Here is an 18,145-nt window from a genome sequence, read left to right as displayed (position 1 = left end):
TCGATTATTTGTCTTGATCATATCGCTAAACGATACATCGACGATTATTAGAAATTGCATTTAATTAGAAATGTACGTTAAAAAAATATACACAAATGAAAGGTTATTCCATCTTTTTTAATATTCGACATGTTTGAATTGCTTCTGCAAGGCTTGACAGTGCAAAACGGCATTTTTAGCGGAGCACTCGCAGACGTCCATTCGATGTTTTAGCCTAGGAAAACGCAGAGTGTTTGTAATCGATTACGCAAGTAGTTTTTATGAAAGCATAAGATTTTTCGATTCGAATAATCTTATACCTCGACAAAAGGGGAAACACCTGCGAGTGTTATCGATTACTTAATGATCTAAGTCCATGGTGGTCACGAAGTCACTCTCGAACAGCGATGAACGAAGTGACAAAAATAGGCGGTCCATCCTAAGGAGCGCTGGTGCAGTGAACTCCCATAAATAATTATAATAAAGTTGTGCTCATTCATTTAACAATTAATATATCTTTAATTTTAAATTAAATTTATCGTATACCTAAACTCCAATACGAATATCAAATGCCTAAATACGGAATCCAATAAGAGGTTAAGAGAAATTTTCAGTCCTTCGCGAAACAAAAGATCACGTAAACATAGCGCAATCCATTTTATAGATCATCTTCATACTTGATAGTATTATTTTTTTATATTTTTATTGAAATTGATTCCAGAAGATAACTTTAAAAATTCATTTTGTTACTTTTATTAGTAGGTAGTTACGATCCTTATAAGTATTTTAGTGTATTCAACCAACTTAAAAAAGTGTGACTATTTTACAACAATTTGAATATGAATTGTATACAATATCGAAGCTTTAAAACTAAAACAAAATGATGTGGAGGTAGGGAGGTGGATTTCCTCAATCGAAAAAGGGAGAGACTAGTCTACTCGACCGGCCGGCCGTAAAGGCCCCGATTATTGATGGCGGAAAGTTGTATATATGCTCTGTAGCGAAAACATTTCGCTTGTGCGATTCAGAGCAAAAAATAACATTTAAATAAAAATATTTTTTTGCGTATTATATTTTACGTATTATATTTTACGTTATAGTTTACGTTTTTTGCGTATTATATTTTACGTCAAGATACTATTTGGCACATTGATTTTTTTTGTAGCGACATCTCTTAGCTTCATTAAACCGACTTAATGCTCTAAGGAGACATCTAGTTCTTAAACGTATAAAAAAGCTTATAAAAATGCCAAATGCTACTGTGAGTGACATCTATCGACAAAATTGGGAACTGAGAAACGAGTTACGTTTTTTACTATGGCGATTGTAAGTCTTCTTGAGTGTATTAGTCTATGATTATAATGTACTTTTTATATTTTTCTGCATTAAAACCGTTCCAACAACCAAGCTCCAATATACACTACGCATTTTAAAGAATAAATTTTCCAAAACAATATGTACATACCAATATATTTCCAAAAACTCCCACTACCACGTACAATACATTATTTCCCGCGTTTAAACTTTCATTCCTCGAGAAACAGGCATGATATATGGACAATTGTCCTCAAGACGGCGTGTTTTTATTGCTACTGCGTGTAAAAGTAAAGAAAAATTACTTACGATTTACTTCTTATTTGGGGGATGATAATTTTTTATAGTCCCTTTTCGTGGAATTGTCTGAAGTCTCAATTTGTTGGGAAATGAGAATTGCTACATTGTTTTTTTGTAGCATTTTGTTATTACGCGGCTGTTCTTATGTTTGTTTAATGGGTTGATTTTTTGGTGTTTATTTAAAATTTTAAACTGATGTTATATGATAAATAATATTATTTTAAGATTGATTTCAGTTTCGTTAACTAAAAAAAAAAACAAACAAACAAAACAAATGTTTTACTGATTTTTGCTTAAAACTATGGATATTGTTATTATAATATTGTATTAATTGTGCGAGTTTGACCCTATATTTCTATTTTTCTAAATTATTTCCAGAGCAAAATAAAAGGAATTTATAAAATTTGTTTTATTTCATTTCAATATATTTTTCCCTACACACAGGCTTCATCTTTCACTTTGCTATGTTTTAATAATTTTAAAAACGAAGCTTTTTATCTTTACATTTTTAATATTTAAATGTAAAATATTCGTGAAATCCAACAAGACAATACTAATCCCTTGAGTATTATCATTCTCTTTTTTACTTCATTATTTTTGTTCATTTACCTCTTTTCAAATGTCACGTTTTAATTATAAATTCATTTAATTTTCTTTAATATTTAAATAGGTTTGCATTGAAGTATTATTTATTGAATTTTAAATGAAACTTTCACCAATAATAAGCTTGGGATTTGACTGAGAGGGACTTTAGTGTTCTTATCAACACGTTTACAGTTAGGCTAGGCGTCATGGCGGATTTCTGGTGTGCATATTCGATAAGCTGTCGTCATAATATATTAATGTCCTATTTCATATTATCTTCCGGATTTGCTCTATTTAGTTTATCTGTCAGTTAAAACGAAAAATAATGTACCTCTAAAGTGTTAAACGGGTTACAATAATTAATGGCCCGTAGCTTGCTGGTAAGAATGGATGACGTTACCAGCAAGTCATGAAACCTTAGCCTGTTGACTAAGGTACAAGTTAAGGTAGAAGTAGTCTTTTGAATATATTACTGTTGCTTTAGTAAATACGTAGCTGAAAATGCTATGAAAATATAATAATACATCCTCTATAACATAATTCCTTTAATTATCCTCTTTGTGGAGGTCACGATCCCTCGTGTACATTTAAATAAGAATTGTGCCTCAAATTTAGGATTACCTAGCCTTTATCTTATTACTGGAGATTACATTAGCAATTCTGCATGAATAAGGGTGCCGACAAATTCAAAATGAAAATTCGCTTCTTCACGTTTTAGATAACCGCCGGTTTATATTTTAACTATGTAAATGGCTAGTGTAAATTAATTTTGCTAATAACTCCTTGATTTTACTGTCCTGAATAAATGAGAGAGACTTTACAAATGAACAAATCTGAATGATATAAAATAATTTTAAAGTGTAAAATAAATTTGATTGATTTTTTTGTGTATTGCGCATTTAAATTACCAGTCGTCCTATAACGGCTTCGCAAATATTTATAACTATGTACTTGTGAATTTTGTATGGAAGTATACCATTAATAAGTATAAGGAGTAAATAGGCGAAGAGAAAGCGTATTGCGCAACATTGGATGGGCAAATAAAGTTGTTATTTGCACAAACCATCTATTCGGGTTGTTTTGAATGATTAATTTTAGGTTCAGTGACATAATTAGAGCATTAGACCTATTCTTTCAACACGCCAATGAAGCGCTTTTAGATTCTATAACAATTACGGTACCGATTTCTTCACCTTCACCTCTCAAATCAATCTCTACCTTACCACTAACACAATAAATAACATAATTAATTAACAAATAGCTCATACCTCCCATAATCCAGCACGTCCTCAGTAATTATTTGAGGATGCTTCAGCTGTGAGGCGTTTAATCAAGCCGAGGGTAATAAGTTGTGACCCGGGGCGGGACACGGACGGGAATGTAGTAAATAGCAGTTAATTCCTTATAATAATGAGGTGGTTTATTGTTGATAACATTAAGAGGTTTAGTGTAAAAATGTACGGGGATTTAGATATTGAAGCGATTCGATAGTAATATTAGGTTGAAATATCGATTCGGAAGTTATTGCGGTGCAAAGTGCACTCTATATCTTTTAGTTCTGTGTATGTGACTATTTCTTTTGATCGAAGATAGTTTTCACGTTAAAAATGTTTTATGCTAGGTCTTTCTTCTTGTCCTGGGTTTTAATGTATGCTAAAATACGGAATAATAATCTGAAAAGACACTGCATACATTTCTACGGTAAAACGAATAGGTAATAACAAACACAATTTTTATAATATTGACAAAAATAAAATGTAAGGTTTAGCTCTCATTGGTCTATATAACAAGATAATAAGTTCCACGTCTAAAATATTATCTTACATACTTATAGAGTGGAATGTAAACACCGAAGTAATAACATAAGTAATTGATTTTCGTGTACTTTTCTCTCGTTTCGTTTGTCTTCAACTAAGAGTGCTTTTTGTTCGTACATTATGTCGGTGAAATTCATTGATTCAATAGGTTAAGGTAAATTGACTGGTCTAAGTATAAAAAATTGCACAATTTTTAACACGCTTTTATTAGCTTCACTTGTATGTTTGTATAATAAACACAAAAATATAAGCAGACGATTATTTCAAACACATTTCTTATTAAAACAAACTTCATATACCTAGGTACTCTATACAAATAAATGCAATATAAATTGTAACACACAGAACTATATCGAGATAGTTCTGTGTTGTAACACATTTGCAGACGGTACCTCGTTGTATTCCAGTGGAATGCCGAAGAATGTTCCAGACTAACTTGGACATAACGATTCGTTTGGAACAATTTGTTGGCTTTTTCATACGCGTAGTTAAACATTTTGGACTACATTGTTGCTGTTAGATGTAGTGAATGCGATTTTTACTACTGTCACTGTTTAAGGAAGTTGATTATTTACGATATAGGTTCCGAAATATTACTAAATTATTTTGTTATCTCTTTAACTACAGTAATTGTTACTTTTAAAATAATACCCCGGATATGGTTTCAACAATAATGTATATTTCTACCAATATAATATAACTTTACATTATCTAATGACGTGAATTTAAAAACAAATTGATGTGGATAATAATTTATATCATCAAAAGATATTACAGATCGTGTTCATTATTCAACGTATAACCAAAAACTGTAGTACAACTCATTTATTAAAAAGCACTTATCCATAATTTACTTTATAACTCGAAACAAAAGATATTTTGATAGCATATTTCTTAAGCACTTCCACTTTTAAATTGGCTTAAAACTAACGAAAGAGCTGGTTTATTCAACGCCAGAAGATAATCAGGGAAAATAAACTCCTATTTCCATTGTGTTAGAGTTGTTTTTCTTTAAAATTGAGTTCTTAGAGTGTAAATTTTCTCAGGTCAGGCGTAAGTTGTAAAAGCTCAGTTAGAATCTCGTCTAAATGAGGATAGAAAAAGTTTTTCAAACATTTATTCTCAATTACTGGACCATTTTATGTGGAACCAAGTAGGAGCTAAGGCTGGGCTTCATAAGATTGTGCCGGCATAGATAAAAAGCTTTGGATTAGATGGTTTAGAGTGTAAAGACTAGTTTGTAATGCGTTAAATGTAATGTATTGCTCGAAGTTAAATTTGAAGAGACTTTTTTTTTATAATCTACATAATATTACATATAGAAATAATATGTAGGCTACATAATTTTATAGACTTAAAAAATACTTATTATTAAGAACGAAACTAGAAGGCTGAGTCTTAAAACAATACTCAGGCAGAGGCAACTACAAAAACTTTTCTGCTGTATATTTATGACTATTGGCTAGACAGTTAAGTTTCAATAACCTTTGTATAATCCACATTCAGACATTATTTTTCTCACCCAGAAAATGTAAGGGGCTAAGTTAGGATATACCTAAAATATAAATTTTCAAGCAATATTGTAAAATACGAGGTAGATAACAACAATTTAAGGAAACCACGTTTCCGCGACAACGAAATTATGAGCTTGTTATGAAATTCCTTCATATATTTCGTAACTTCAAGATAGCTTCAACACGTGGCTTGCCTTGCTATACCAGATGACTAAAATCCTATTATATTGTAATATTACTAGCTAGCTAGCTTATATAAAAATTTATAAATTAATTTGAGAATAATTGTTTCATACATATTCAAAACTATTACTGCAAGGATTAGATATTTCGTGAGAAGGACCTATTTTGTCTTAAGAGTGCTCAATGATACTAATGCTTAGATCTAAATCAAGCATCTCTCGATGAAGATAGATTTATTTTAATAGCATTTTCAATGGAACCATTATTCCGTCAGCCGCGCCATTTAATAATTATTAATTTACGCTTTATTTTAATAAGACTTCAATTATAATATGTATGCCGATAATTATTATAACTAAATGATAAATCATAGTTTTTAATCAAGTAATCAAGGAGGTTATCAATTCGGCGGGTGTGTTTTTTTTTTAATAATATTCGTTCATCAAAAATAATATAAAAACAAATATACAAAGAAAACACGTGACCCATAAAAACGTTGAACCAAGCTTAAACCAGACCATGTCATATTGAAATGACATTATGTGCGCGATATTAAATTCCCAGTGAAAATGAATTTAAAATTACCTCTTCTAGACGGTGTTTATGAAAAAATATCATCATTTTATAAAACACAAACGCTTCGAGCCATAATTGAAACCGCAGCAAAATAAACTCATCATTGGGAATTTTATAATAAATAAAATAACGAGGGAAACGCTAGGATAATGTAAATATATAAAATTATAGGAAAACAAGCTGTTTTATTATGGTTATTCTTATATATAAAAATGAATCGCAAAATGTGTTGGTAAGAGCATAACTCGAGAACGGCTGAACCGATTTCGATAATTCTTTTTTTAATATATTCCTTGAAGTACGAGGATGGTTTTTATGTAGAGAAAACGTAAATATGTACCACGGGCGAAGCCGGGGCGGACCGCTAGTTTTAAATAGATTGAAGTTATCCATCCATATAAAATAAACGAGTATTTGAGAATTATACGTGTAAAAGCGTATATCAATGGGTTAATAGAACTATTTTTTAATACATAATATTATGGTTCTGCAAGGAAGCATTCGGGTCACCTGATTTTCACATAAGTGTGCAAGGCACCTTTTGCTAGAGACACATAGTATCTTTACTTTAAAAGCACATTGTCGTAATTTTTCGGGAGCACGACATGTAGCAGATCTTATTCCTTGTTGGATTTTAGTTTAGCATTTTTAACTCTCCTGGCAGTTATTTTTATTACTGAATATTTAAATCGAGCACGATTTATTATTTTATTCGTTCTATGAAACATAATCGCATGTGTACTTGTCGAATAATTTTACAGTTTTTTTTAGGAACTAGCTGTGCTGCGTGGTTTCACCCGCATTACTCCGCTCCTGTTGGTCTTAGCATGATGATAGGTATATAGCCTATATTACATGTGGATAATGTAGTTTTCGAATGGTGAAAAAATTTTCAAAATCGGTCCAGTAGTTTATGAGCCTATTCATTACAATCAATCAAACAAACAAACAAAGTTTTCCTCTTTATAATATTAGTGTAGATTACACATTCAATAACATTTTTGTAATATAAAACCTGCAGGATTGATGATTTTCCGCCTAGTTATTTCGACTATACCGCTACCAATAAATATTTGTAGAGCACACGGTAAATAATATTATTGATAATAATAAATATACACGTCACTAATACACATCAAAATTTTATGAATTCACATTGAATCATCACTCAACTTTTTCCACCACTGCACCAAACCCACCATTATCATTCAAACATGCAAATGAACGGACGGACATCTTAATGATACCGAAATTTCAATAGTGAACTTGGGAGTTACAAATATTTCTGTCTCGTGGGATAGAGAGGCGGTTCCTTTGTTAGACATCCATTCAACTGAGTCGCGGGGGATGGGATTCTGAGCTTTGAATCTGGATAAATGCATGATTCATATGCCAAAGGTTGACGTGACAGTTTTAAGATATTATTTTTAGGAGTTTTTAACGTTATTATATGGAGAATCTTATATGAAAAAATTAACTATAATTTGGCACACACACGCACAAAACTCATACTACAGTGATATCTGTATTATTTCCGCACTGTGGTTCAGAAATTTCTAAACGTTTCCACAATGTTTCTCGTTTACTTAACTACTAGAAATTGGTTGAGTTTTTCTTGCGAGTCTAGTTATAGGTAGATTTAGTTTATCGTTTAAAGATATTTAAAGTCCTTTTTTCGTATAGTTTAATTTACAAAGTCTTCCATCTGTTACACCGAACATTTGTTAAAAACAAATAAACTTTATCCTTTTTTTTGATGATTTTATACCACTTTGACAAATCAAGTATTGTTTATGCCATAACTATAAAATAGTTAGATGGATAGATATAGGTAATTATAACAGTTTGAACAGGACTAGGGATTTATTTTTATAACCTAATAATCGTATAAAGACTAGCTGCTGAATCGTTAATATTGTATAAACCTATCAAGAAGCTAATCGCATTTCAGCCTAGAAACACATGTAAATATGGAATTCTACTTTTATTTTAGTATATCCTTATATTTGAATATGTGATATGTAATTATAATTTCCAACGTAAACGGAATTTTATACGTTATATATCCGGTGATGATAACATTATTTTTGTTCGAAATTGTGCTTTTTATTCCGTCACATTCAGTTGATTGCTTTCTTATCTGTATTATCCTCCTGTTAACGTTACAAAAATGTTTGTAATACAGAATTTATAAACGAATAATGTAAATATAGAAAAGTAATGATATAACGTTATAAAATTATAATTTCTCATATAAAACTTTGCAATGATTCAAGATTGTTTATTCGGCTGTTCGGTTCCGACGGACCCAACTAAAGAAAACAAAAAATATAGCCTGTGTCACTCAGGAATAATGTATCTGTCTAACGGCGAAAGAAATATCAAAGTTAGTAAGTTGTATATGTTTTCGATATGTAGATGTTGATATTTCCGAAAATAAACGCACATTATGAATTTTAAACATGATCTGTTCGGTTTTTAGAAGCATTATTTTTCAGATAATAATGGAAGTAAAAATGATATGTAATTCTATAACTATTATAAACGCGCGAGTTGGTGGAGATAAATTGATAGACATTTGTTACTCTTTCAATAGAGAATATAAATGTTAGATAGGCTATGAGCTGGAGATAGGCTATGTGATATACTATTTTTTAAATCGGGTTTTACTTGAAAAAGTCATAATCTAAAACTAGTCTTCTTTATATATAAAAATGAATCGCAAAATGTGTTGGTAAGCGCATAACTCGAGAACGGCTGAACCGATTTCGATAATTCTTTTTTTATTATATTCCTTGAAGTACGAGGATGGTTTTTATGTAGAGAAAACGTAAATATGTACCACGGGCGAAGCCGGGGCGGACCGCTAGTATGTTTATAAAAAGTTATGTAGAGTTTCATGTAGAGTCATTAAGAAAATTGGTGAATATCATCGGAAGATTGTATTATTATGAAATCACGGTATTCGTATAGACATACATATTATTATCTTAATAATGTATCTAGTACGGGTTAAAATGTTATAACATGTTTTCATGTTATTAAATTATCCCGTCGGCTACTAACTAGAAAGTAAAGCTACGTACCCTGTACGAAAGTGATAAATAATAATTAGTAAAAGCAGTAAAAACAAATTAGAATATTTTTACTTTTTAGTAATCCTATATTCTACTATACTACTATGTATTATCTTACGATTGAAATGTGTTAGTTGAGGTTAAGTTATGACATGTAGGGAACGCGTAGAGATAGAACACAGCGGAATTCAGTCGGTAGGTGCCAGGTATTATGGCAAAGGTATGATGATAAAAGTCTACTGGCCTTATTATCGTTATAATAATTGTTTTTTTTGTACTAGTAGACATAATATTCAAATTCAAATTCAAATTCAAATTCGTTTATTCAGTCTTAACTTAACCTAACCTTAGAGCTAAATACATTTGGTGGTAACTGTATAATGATAGGTATATATCAATCAACGGTTCGAGACTGGCATCTTTGCTAGATTACCGAGTAGGTAACCTGTATTAAAGATATCAGTTCCTTCCCCATATAATTTATATAATATAAGAAAAAACATCTTAAGGTGGTCATCACAACTTAGTCAACGAAATTGATTTTTAAGTTCGGATATAAAGAATATAAAAGTAAATTAACTAATTGATATCTTAACTTATGAACATGAAAAGAGTCGAGTGATTATGTGTGGGCATAAGTTAGTGTGTGTGCGTATGTGTATTGAGTATGTTTGTGTCTGCGTATGTGTAAGTGAATGTGTGTGTATGTGTGTGTGTGTGTGTTGTGTGTTTGAGTGGATGTAGATGTGTATGCATATAAAAGAATGTGAAATATGAATGTAAAACTTTCATTAAGTCATTGTACAAATTAAATTTTCAGTCTCCTGATAACTAAGATTTAGCAGCCAATTAGTAACTTGCGTTTTGCAAGTAGCGTAGGGGAGTTTATAAATAGGTAATATTTTATTAATTTTATTGTATAATGAAGGGGCTAGAAAACAATTAAATCTTTTGGAGTGTACGAAATTACATTTATCAACTTCGCAAATTCTATCCTTGCGCCTTTTAATAATATTTTGAAATGGAGTCACAGAATGTTGAGAAAGAACAGTATGTAATATAAAAAGTTGCCTCACAGTCAATACTTTAAGGCTCTTGTACAGGTCAGCTGTCGGAAATCTGTATTTTTTAAAAGTACCAACTTTTAAAATAGCTCTCTGAGCTCTTTCAAGCTTCAGGAGATGAGTCTTAGGCGCACCACCCCAAGATGATATACAGTAACATAAAACCGATTGGCATAACGAATAGTAGACCTGTCTCAAAATTTGACCATCAGCAATATGGCGAAGAGTTTTAAAGATATAGATCAATTTTCTGACTCTGTTTTGAAGTTGTTCTATATGTAAAGAAAAGGAAAGATTAGAATCAAGAGTTATACCCAGATATTTAGTGCTTGATTTTCGAGTGAGTCTGGGGCAATTGCAGTGCTGATTAAACGGATTGTTGCAAGTGTGAGCGTATAGACATAAAGTAAGGGGGGGTTGAGATGTTTGCCGAAGAGAAAAAGCCAAGTAATTAGTTTTATCGGTGTTCAAGGTCAAGAGATTTTTAGCTAGCCATGTTGACACTAAATTGAACCCACCCTGTGCTTTGCGAAAAACCTCTGGCCATGAGTCGCCTATAAAAGTTAGGGCTGTGTCATCGGCGAAGGCAGATATTTTACCATCCTGGAGATCCAATTGGCAAAGGTCATTTAAGTATACCAAAAACAGGGTCGGACCGATCACACTGCCTTGCGGGACTCCGAGTGATATTGGAAGTTCATCGCTTACGTTATTATTAATTTTAACACACTGTGTTCTATGACTTAAATAGTTTTCAAAGATCGAAAGTGAATGGCCTCTAACGCCTATTTTTTCAAGCTTTTGTAAAAGCAGGGGAGTGGCAACTGTGTCGAACGCCTTGGCAAGGTCCAAAAAGATAGTGATGACTTTTTTTTTATGATCTAAATTCTTAATAATATAATTGGTAATGTCTAATACCGCTTTCGAAGTGGACATGTTACGTCTAAAGCCGTACTGATTTGGAGATAATAGATTTTTATGTTCTAGGAAATTGATCAACTGCTTATTTATTATTCGTTCCAATATTTTAGACATTACAGGCAAGACGGCTATTGGACGATAATTGGCGACACAGTTACCACTGCCGCTTTTGAAGATGGGGTGAATAATAGATTTTTTTAAATAAGTAGGGAATGAACCAGAGTTTATACAAAGATTAAAAATATGTGTTAGGATAGGTATTAATTGAACCTTATGCTTCTTGAGCAAACCCGTTGAAATTTTATCCCACCCCACTGCGCAGTCTGATCTTAAAGACGTCAAAATGGATTCCACCTCACTATGGTCTGTTGGAAGAATTACGAAAGATGTACTGGGAGATGAAGCGGAGCTATTGAAATGTGTTTCCGAGATAAAACTAGGTGATTTAATTTTACTAGCAAGATTCACACCAACGTTAACGAAGAATTCATTCACTTCATTTACTGAACGCTGTGGAGACGAAGACAATTGTAATAAATCGTTAGAAGTCGTTTTTTGTTGTACACAGTTCGTAACCCTCCTTATAATCTGCCAGATACGCCTGCTATCAGAACCAGCATCGCTAAGTTCTTTCTTTTCGAAATTTCTTTTAACTTTTTTTAATAATTTGTTACAGAAGTTCCTGTATCTTTTGTACGTCAATTTCAAAATATCATTTGTGGGATTAGATCTTACGTTTTTGTGTAGCAAATCGCGGTTTTTAATACACCTTAGGAGTCCAGGGGTCATCCATGGTTTGATTAGTTGTTTACGCCTAGACACAGTTACAATGGACGAATTAATTTTAATAAAGCTCATAATCAAGTCTATAAAAATTTTTGTAGCCAGTTCAGCGTCGGTTAGTTGTGTAATGTGTTGAAAATTATAACTTTTTATATCTTGATCGAGTTGTTCGTAATTAATTTTACAGAAAACAGTACTATGTCTAGTCTTTGAGAAGCTTCCAGTATGTTTAAGACACAATAATATACTGTTATGATCTGTAACGTTTGAATCAAGGGTTAGGGTTAGGGCTTCATAGTTAGATTTGAGCATCACGTGGTCTAAACAACTTGAGTCGCGCGTGGGCAGATTATGGGCAGGTAGTAAACCATGGTAGGCTAATAGGTTCAGATAATCAGAAGCTTGAGAGTCAAGTGGCGTGCAAGCAATATCTATATTTATATCACCAACAATTGCAATGGTTCTTGTTGTTGATAATGAATTCAGTGCAGAGTCTAAAGATGCCAAAAAATTCGTAGTATTTATAAAAGATGGGGAACGGTAAATACAAATGATTGCTGTATCGTTATCCAGTTTTATGAGCAAACATGAGCCATCCAGAAAGTCGATTTCGGTTACAGAATGATTTAGATTATCTTTAATATAAATGACAATGCCATCATTTTGATTTTTGTTATTTTGTGTGTGATACATAAAGTAATGGTCTATTTTGGGTAAAAGGATATTACTTTTGAGCCAACATTCGGTTAAAACTAAAACATCAAGGTCTATGTTTATCATTTGCAATAAAACTGTGAAACTATTAAAATTACAATTAATTGATCTAATGTTTTGAGTTATTATTTTAAGATATTTATCCGGGTATTTTATCATTTTTTTACAGTCAGTCGGGCTGCATCTTTGGCTTGTAGACACATAGAATCTATCTATGTTATCATGTAAATCAAAATATTATCGAATTTTAATGTTATAGATTTGTGTCACATCAATGTTCAAAAATGATTGTACAGTTATTTTTTCACTATGGAGGTATATGCAAAATAAATATGCTGTGTTAGAAGATAACAAATTGCATGAATCAGTACTTTTAACAAAGATTTTGAAAGTAATACGTTGAACGGCGTAGTTATTGTGAATATGATAATTATGGTATTTGTGGTAGTATGATGTGTGTGAAATTGTTATATTGGAAAAATTCCATTTCATGTTCGTTAGTGTAAAATTAGTAAGAAAAATCACAAAACTTAATAAAAATAAAGTATAAACTTGGCTCACAAAAGCCATTAAAACTAAAAGGTAGATGAGAAATGATAGCTTAAACATAATAATATTTGTGCAAATTACAAAAAACAATGTAAAAATATAAATCTGTTGTAGGTATTTATGTTTATTAATTATTAGTGAACTTAGTCATATTTTCAATTCATTAAATTGTTCAAGTTGCGATAAGGATTTTATGACCGTTGATGCTTCTCCGTCTGCCCGCTTGATTAAGACCTTGCCGTCCACTATCCAGCAGTACTTGATTTTATTGGTTTTCTTTAATTCCCGAGCATGATAAAAAAGTTTCCTTGCGTTTGCAGTTAAATTTTCAGTTATAAATATAGGTTCGGAGCTCGAAAATCCGGCGTGTGTCAAGTTTAATTTGTTCGTCGGATGATTAATGTTATACGTTTTCAATGTATTAAATATTAAATGTTTTACGTGTAAGTCCGATAATTGAATTATTATAGGTTTCTTGGTATTGGGTTTGCCCGGAATGCGGTATATATCGCGAATGTTAGATGGTTGTAAGTCAATATTGAGGCTTTTAGAAATATTAGAAACATATGCCAGCAAGTCCTGTTTTGATTCTTTATCTTTTTTGGGTATATTTTTAACTTCGATGGTTGTAAGTTTTGAGCAACGTTGGAGTTCATCAACTTGTTGCTGCAAGGCCAAGATCGTTTCTTGATTCGTTTTACAGTGTTCTTCTAGTGACTTTATCTTAATTTCCATCTCGTCTTGTTGTTCACTCCGAAACGCTATATTTTTTTCGATATTTAATAAAGTATTTTCGATTTTGTCATAATTAATCTTGAAACTTGACAGCATCTGTCGTATTTCCTCCTTGAATTCATCAAAGTCCGCTCTAGTTATTTCTTCTAAACGACGCGGACGTTTCATACGCTGATTTACAAACGAAGACGGTGGCGGTGTTGTATCTCGGTTTAAAATGTTTAGTGCCGAGTCCGAGCCCGACTTCGTAGGCGAACGAATCATGATATTAGTAGGTTGTCACTGTGTGCACGGTAATGTTGGTGAGGTGGCTTGTGTGCGTGGATATTACTCACGATAAGAAATATTTATTTTTGTGAAATTCAAGCAAGCGGCGTCACACGTCTACACTCGAGCGCGGTCCGATGAGGAAGGGGAAAAAGGGGGGGTATCTGAATTATTATTTGCGATCGGATTTTATAGAGTTAAGGCCGTAGGCTTCTGGATTTTATAGAAATTCTTCTTAAATTAAAATCTCGTGCTTTTCTAAATAAAACATCTTATGAATGTTTAAGGCAATATAATGAGGGAACATGCAAAATTATCATTACGATCTGGTAAACGATGGAAATTAAAGAATGTTGAAATGGCAAGTGGTTTTATTTATTAATAGTTCCACTGTTCACTTTTTTATTATATATAAGCTTTCTTTAGCTAATTTTCTACACCTGGCTATGCTTGCGCGTATTTTATGTTGCGGCGCAGTGGCTGCGCTGCATGTTTTACAATATTTTAAGTTTTCTAAATACTAAATACATTTATTTATTAAAAAATGACGTGTGGCACTCGGGGAATGCCGCGGTAAAGCTATTGCGTAGCATACCTTCAAGCCAAACCTCCGTGCCTCCTCGGAGTGGGGAGCGTGAGGTTATTTTCGTTACGGAATTTCTGGATTCAGTCCCCGCGCTCAAGGCCCGCGATAGAAGCTATGCAATAGCTCAATAATAAATAATATAATCACCTATAGAGACATAAATAAACAGATAATAAAAAAAAAACATATAATGAATCTCGCTAAGCGTAGCACTACAGTAAACATGAAAATATATAATGGAGATGGAATGGAAACCAGCGACATTATAATACCTGTTTAGGGATGATTTTAGAAAAATGCATTTATGTTTATATTTGCAGTATAAATTTTTGAAAGTATCTATAGGTTACTGCGAAATTTTGTCAAATCCGTGCAGCAGGTTAGTTCAAATAGTAAAACTTCACATTAAAAATAGATGGTACTTTTTTTATTACTCTACATAAAAAAGTGCCATCTTTTTTATTTTAAAAATATATTGTAGTGTAAAAGATATGAACGCGCGAATACTGCGGGATATCTAAAATAGTAAAGCGGATAATGAATCTCGTTCTTCTAAGTGTTTCGTTATATTTTATATAAAATGTCACAAAAAAGTATTTCTATTTCTTTTTTTCTCCGTATGAGAGCAATAACGCATGTCTATGTGATAATATTATTATGCCTATGAACAAATGTCTACTCTATGTTGTATTTAAATCGATTTAATTTATGTTAGAGCTTTATAAGCTATAAGTAAATATGATAAAGCATGTGTTTCTTTATTTTTGAAATTGAATTTCTTACTTTAACAAAAAAAAATTATGTATGGTCTCTTGCGTCAGCTACGAAGCTACGATAATTCAAGATAGATCCATGTTTAAAATTATTTTTTAACAAAAATAAATGAATTTATCACTGGACGTCATATTTCCTGAAAAGTGTGTTGCTTTTAGAGATTTGGCGTAAATATTTTTTATTAAACTATATGATATTTTTAATATGTAAATTCCCTTAATGCTTTTCAGTTTCCAAAGGTTTTATACATTTGCTCTCATATTAAAATAAAGTACTTTAAATATTGTATGAAAATTGAAACGTTATTTTGCACTGAATAATGGGCACCTAATGTCCTCATTAGGAGTTATCATTATGATATTATCTAGTAGAAGCAAATATTATTTTGTGATCATAATGTATGGTATTTATAAAAATCTTGTACTGCACTCAAATCGATCATGCGAACTTTAGCAGTTCGCATGATTTATTTGAGTGACTTTCAATCAATGAAAATAGGAAATAATGATATAGTCCCATTTTTCTTATAATTACAAAAAATACACGAATATTTTTTTTTCAGAGCATTGCAATAACATTTTTTTTTCTTATCACTATAAACTTTTACCAACTAAATTAACCTATACCTTAAACAGTAGTTTCATCCGAAAACACAATGTTTAAAATCCATCAACTTTTCTCATTAACAGAGCACAGTCAACAAAAAGCACACCCGATGACGTCGTGAAAAAGTTTCCGAACTTTTTGCCAGAAAGCGCGAGCCGACATTCGTGCGCACGCCGCGACCGCCCGCGATACACTGAGGCTCAACTCCGCCGCCACCCCCATTCGAACACGGCAAAGGATCCAGTTGGTTACATGGTAAGATCGAAATTTGATCGCAGTTAGAATGAGCGCGTACTAAGACAGGTCTCGGGTAATTTAGCCAGAAAAGGCATGGCGCATGCGTTCGGTCGTTCAACCCTTGCAGTGCGCTGCATCGTGGTCCATTACCTCGATTTTTGGATACATTTTGCGGTAACATCCTTTCTGCCTTTTGTGTGTGGTGATGGGGCTGTCGTGTGGCGTGTGAATGGTCGCACAGAACAATACGGACTAGTGTCCAACTTTTTGCGTTAGCGCCAATTTGTTCATTTATTGACGGTACTATGTTTTGCTAATCGTGTTCTGTTTTTCTTTTTCATGGTAGAGAAACTATTATTTTATTTTTTTGAAATTTTTTATGAGACGGCAAACAATTTATATAAAAACATAGCCGATTTGATAAAATGTGAAGTATTTTCAAAGTATTTTGAAAATCAGCTATATTTTTATATAAATGCTCTACATAATTATATTTAATGTAAAAGAAACCATACAATTATAGGGTTATTCTGTAATTTTTTAATAACATGTGAAATGCTTGATTTTCAGAAGCCGCGTATGAAAAAGGCATTCTTTCAGGTGACTTAAGGCTCTTCTTTTTCTGTTATAATCATTTTATAAATTATAAATATATCTACTTACATTGTAAATTCATGATAAATCTAAGTTATATTTTGTAAAATTTCAGTTAGTAACTGTTAAATTTCAGGTTTTTTTATTTATTAGCCAAATAAGTTACTTTCATTGCATCAACTAAATCGTGCATTCTTCTTAAATAAAAAGCGGGAAAGTTTGTTAGAGTGTATGAATATAATATGTATTGGTCTATGTTTGGTACTCTTTCAGTTGCCTGATAATAGCTGATGAAATTATTAGAATATTTTTAGAAGTTCTAAACTATAATCTACGTAATATTAGGTATGTACTTACGTCGGCTTATTTGCCACGTGTTCCAGTTAGTTTATTTATAAAACTGAATATTTATGCTTGTAATAGAGGAAATACTATAAATAAATAAATCGAAATTAAATAAGAACAATAACTAAGCATATTTCTATTGTCCTATGAAATGTATAGTAAGCGTGTAATTAGATTCCATTGTCCTTTGTAAATGAATGAATTTCATAAGGTTTAAGCGTTTTCGGTTAATTAACTATAAAATAATAAAATACTGTTACAGTTTCGCGGACACATTCATTATGTATTTAAATTTTATATTGTTGCTGTTACATTTATTGAAATTTTGAAGCCGTTTTTGTTGTGGGTAAAGTTAAATAAGAATGGCAGAAAGCATATTATGATACATTTTAAATAAGGATAGCATTTATTCTTACCGCATTTATTTTTCAGTATCACACTGTTGAAAAGAAACTACATTAAAAAAAAACTTCAGACTAAAATGGTACAGAAGGGGAGAAAAATGTTTCCAAAAGTAATGCTTTAACATGAACATAGAGCATCAAATAGCTCTAGAAGGAGTTATAATGTTAATCAATTAATAAATAAAGAATACATCCAAACTCTATATGAAAACTGAGCAAAG

At 31.8% G+C, this 18,145-nt stretch overlaps 2 protein-coding genes across 3 annotated transcripts in view; both read right to left on the bottom strand.

The window, feature by feature from the left end:
* Positions 1-16,525, bottom strand: part of LOC149904306 (lachesin-like) — a 67,883-nt gene extending 51,358 nt beyond the window's left edge. For both annotated transcript variants that reach the window (XM_090106989.1, XM_090106990.1), the window contains exon 1: positions 16,365-16,525. The gene's annotated coding sequence lies outside the window, so the exon portion shown is untranslated. The remainder of the gene's footprint in view (positions 1-16,364) is intronic.
* LOC149904307 (uncharacterized) lies at positions 13,524-14,375 on the bottom strand. Its single transcript, XM_090107024.1, has one exon. It carries the CDS (start codon positions 14,373-14,375, stop codon positions 13,524-13,526), a length of 852 nt encoding a protein of 283 aa, XP_089963150.1.
* Positions 16,526-18,145: the final 1,620 nt, after the last annotated feature.

The sequence above is a fragment of the Colias eurytheme genome, chromosome 11 (genome assembly GCF_061535395.1).
Source record: "Colias eurytheme isolate Ceu_HAF_F1 chromosome 11, ilColEury1 Martin Lab GWU primary, whole genome shotgun sequence".
NCBI classification, from domain to species: domain Eukaryota; kingdom Metazoa; phylum Arthropoda; class Insecta; order Lepidoptera; family Pieridae; genus Colias; species Colias eurytheme.
This window is presented reverse-complemented; position numbering and strand designations above follow the sequence as displayed.